The sequence below is a fragment of the Dermacentor andersoni genome, chromosome 2, assembly GCF_023375885.2.
Source record: "Dermacentor andersoni chromosome 2, qqDerAnde1_hic_scaffold, whole genome shotgun sequence".
Classification (NCBI taxonomy): domain Eukaryota; kingdom Metazoa; phylum Arthropoda; class Arachnida; order Ixodida; family Ixodidae; genus Dermacentor; species Dermacentor andersoni.
The window spans coordinates 3042822-3046719 of NC_092815.1; the positions used below are offsets into that span (position 1 = coordinate 3042822).

At 44.8% G+C, this 3898-nt stretch overlaps 1 protein-coding gene across 1 annotated transcript; it reads right to left on the reverse strand.

Annotated features, from left to right (window-relative positions):
- Positions 1 to 558: 558 nt before the first annotated feature.
- LOC129387898 (uncharacterized) lies at positions 559 to 3198 on the reverse strand. Its single transcript, XM_055077631.2, has 3 exons — positions 2691 to 3198; positions 1778 to 1985; positions 559 to 1071 (listed from the first exon to the last, which is right to left on the reverse strand). Exons 1-3 carry the CDS (start codon positions 3153 to 3155, stop codon positions 809 to 811), a joined length of 936 nt encoding a protein of 311 aa, XP_054933606.1. The 5' UTR covers positions 3156 to 3198; the 3' UTR covers positions 559 to 808.
- Between the last annotated feature and the right edge of the window lie 700 nt (positions 3199 to 3898).

Sequence of the window (3898 nt, forward strand, 5' to 3'; positions counted from 1 at the left end):
GTCACAGTTAGGTACCGCAGAATGAGTTATAGTTCTTGAGCTACCCCTCCCTCTAAAGAAAGTGTGTTCTTCCAAGCTAACTACAGCCATAGCCTGCATTCTATGCGTTATGTAAACTAATATTCTCATCACAATCACTAGGGTGTGTGCGAATAAGCTTTGCTTGGGAAGTCTGGAGACCATTTTTTTTTATTTTTCATCTACATATCTGACTTATGTAATTTGTGCATTCAAATATTACAAAGTTTGTCACTAACCATCTTTTGCAGGAAAGCGAAGACAAGGCCAAACTACTGACCACGATATTCTGGAAAAGAGGTGCAGGCACGAACATGCGCTCAAGGACAAGGAAGTTGCCCTCGAAGAAAAAAGAACCGAGCTCGAAAAAAGCAGGCTGGCACCGGAAAGGGAGCGGCTGCAGCCGTAAAGCCAACTCCGCATGGAGGAGCTTCGAGTGAGGGAGGAAGATCGTAAAGAAAGAGAGGAGCAGCGGCGGGCAAACCCAGCCAACCAGGGTACCTTTTTTGAAATTGTGCAAAAATTTGTTAACACAATAAAGAAGGATTTAATGCATTTATTTCAGAAAAAGCACCTCTCGCAGAGAATGCACATCCAATACTACGTCGTACTACACCTGCAGGTCGCCTTTGCCGGGCAGCAATGCTCAAGTAGATATGTGCCAAGACCCGGCCTCAAGTAAGCATGGAGGCTGGGTGGCTGTGTAGCTTAATAAATGACTTTCGTTTTCATGCATGCAGGCACGGCCGTCCATGAGACTGACAGCGACTCTATACATGCGGGTAACATTCTAAAGCAGAAGTTCTTGAGTTTTCTTTTCGAAATCTAGAAAATCAAACTGTGAGACAACCTTCCCCAACCCCCCCTCTACTGGTTGTCTAACTGATCTCATTGATGTGTTAAATTGTTGGTGTGCTTGAGTAAGGTGGGCGCCACCATGCGGCTTCATGAGAAGCGGCCCAAGAGGATACGCAGGGTCCCCATAGATGACATAGTCTTTGCCTTGGACCAAGTTCTCCAGTTTGCCATACAGGCCACTCTCATGCAAGATGCCTGAAGTGAAACAAAAGTTTTCCGTTATTTATGGAATAACTGAATCACTGGTATGTGCGCCAAAGCTATAGAACATCTCATTAGGACCATGTAAGCAATTGTGCGGATCAGATGCGCATATTAGAACCTATGTGAGGCAAAGCTGTATTTAAGCGTTAATAAAATCTTGTAGTCACATCGTGTTGATGTCATCGTGACTGCCATGTGGAGGCACTGGCACATTCACATGTTGCATAATGAAATTCACATTACATGTGAAACCTCATTACATGAAACCTCATGCAATGTTTATTCATTACACCACTTGCAAGCTTCATTACAGTGTATACAAAAAATATTGCGGATGCGTAGTGTGAGGCATCCACGCAGCAATGTAACAAAATGTGAGGCTCTATGCATGTTGAGGAACAAAGGCAATGACAGGCACGTGCACAGTGCAGTATTACACATATAGCTACGTGCAAGGGTGCTGCAGCTCTTGTGTCGTAGTCAAGTGTAACCATTCTAGAGGATTGGTAAAGAATAAGCAGATACAGATTGCCTAAATCATACAAAATGTGAACCAAAAATTTTTCGTTCTTTCATCGTTTGTAGTGCATCAAAGCGCTTCACATGTCGAGTGTCTTTTTTGCTCCTGTATAATATATGTACTGATACAGCTTTAATGTGATTAGTATTCAAATAATGTAGTCACATGTGGTCTCACCAGCATCATGTCGCTTCCCTGAACACGGGCCGTCGAGCTCCTCAACGAGCCTATTTGCCCACATCACGGCTTGATACTTTAGGACATACAAACGCTTGTGTCCAGAAAAATATTGTCGTTGGTGCTCGGATGGTCTGCAGATGGACCGTGCAGTCCCATCAATAAATGCCCAACAGTTTGGCAAATCAGCTCCTTCGTTGTACACTGCCTAAAGGACAAAACAAAACACAGTCTCATTAATAAAGGTAAATATAACAGTCCTTAAAGGCCTGAAATGTCGTGACAAGTTATTGTGCATTCCGTCCACTACAGACCTCTCTCATTCATATACTTTTATGGCGCATTTATTTATATGTGCAGGAGCTTCTCGGTGAGCTTAAATATCTTTAATTAAATAGACATCCCGGGCATTCATACACTGATGATCTAACCAGGAGTCGTCTAGACTCTATGGCACTCAGCAAAGCAAATTTTTGACACATGACCTCACATATGCTGGTGAATCAAATCACTGATATAACAGTGCACGTGAATGATAGTCACGTGAAATACAGAGAAAACAAAAAAAAAACGAACATGCACATTTGTTTTGGTATATTTTTCTATATGTTACGCCCTACATTACCAAGTCGTAATAACCACGTTCACCCACACTTTCAACAATTATACTAGCAAAAGGTTGTGTGACATCTGTTCCGTAATGCCATCACCATCGCAAGACATGTGCGCACGTGTTCCCGTTGTCGTAACACTAGAATCGCCTCGTACTTCGAGGTACGCAGCAGGTTGTTGGAAGCTCCTTGCAGCTAGTCATTCGCCACAGCGCCGATAAAAAGACATGCAGCGTTAAACTTTTTTTTTCATTACTTTTTCGCGATGATACAATAGATTTCCCTGGTTTCAATTGGCTTACCTGAGAAAGCTCGTCCAAGTAGTTGAGTGAGAGTCCCTCGTGCTTGGTGAGGTCATCCAAAAGGTGGCCGAACGTAGTCTCTGTGTGATCAAACACTTTGTTGCTTATACTGGAAATTACGCTGCCGTGAGGGCCGCAGAAATGGTGCAGGTCACAGAGTCGGTTTGGGTACGTCAGACGCTTCAAGCAAATACACAATGCTTCCAAACCACGAACGTGAACACCTTGAGCGCTCGTTACTACCTCTAGTATTTTCAGCGCCCGTTGAAGAAAAGAGAAGTCAGATTTATCAAAGCGAAAGTTCCGTCGAAAAACATCGGGTGGCATTTCCTCAACGTTCAATAAGCCATGTTGCGAGAGGTAAATCCTGGGCTGCACCTCTGGTGCTCTTGTCATAAGCGCCTCGATGTAGTCCCACCCAAGAGTTGCAAGATAGTGCCTGTCCCACAACACAGATAACGGCATCGTTTATCACACAATGTACTCGCACACGAAAGAACCAGCTCTGATCGCCGCGCTCGATTACGCAGGCTCTTTCCAAGGCTAGGCGCGGATCCGAACAGCTAGTTTTGTTGTCGCACCGCTGTTTGCTGCTTCGACTACTGTTGACTAGATGGCGAGCCAGTCAGCTTTGGAGGCTTGTCTACTAGCACCTAGATGGCGCGGTGAAGTTTTGCGCATTGCGGAGGATCATTTTTTTACGCTGTACTAAAAGTCTACCGAATAGCGTCACGCAAAGCGTTAGTGTGCGGAGCACGCTAACGCTAACGCAAGCATTTTACTCTATAATAAAACTCTCTAGTGTCGCCTGCGGAAAGTGCCAGTGAGCCGCGGGTTTCAGCGGCCTTCAAGAGCTGTACCTCGCTTCACTTTTCCATGTTTTCGCGTGCTTGAGCTGCGCGTTTGATCGGTGTAGTAAGTTGGTGCTCCACTTTCGTGCTTGTAAACCTTTTAAAAAATAAGAACACTGCATCGAACCGTTAATACATTTTTTATTCACATTTATGTTTCTTTCAGCCCTTTGCAGGCGACAGCTTAAAAGTCTTGCTAAGTACACGCACACAGAATTAGCCACATGGAAGCAAATGAATGGGTTGGTTCGTATTACCGCGATCTGGGCTTCAAGCACGTGCATGTCTGCGAACGGCTCTTGCTTTCGAATGCCCCAAGGCGTTCGGCCGTCATCTTGGCTACCCGGATGGAAGAGG

What these genes read in the sequence shown, in the direction of transcription:
- LOC129387898 (XM_055077631.2), bottom strand. Translation starts at nt 3,155, where the DNA reads ATGCCGTTATCTGTGTTGTGGGACAGGCACTATCTTGCAACTCTTGGG. An exon ending in ACTTGGACGAGCTTTCTCAG is followed by an intron (nt 1,986 to 2,690) that starts GTAAGCCAATTG and finishes TTTGTCCTTTAG; the next exon opens with GCAGTGTACAACGAAGGAGC. An exon ending in AGGGAAGCGACATGATGCTG is followed by an intron (nt 1,072 to 1,777) that starts GTGAGACCACAT and finishes GTTTCACTTCAG; the next exon opens with GCATCTTGCATGAGAGTGGC.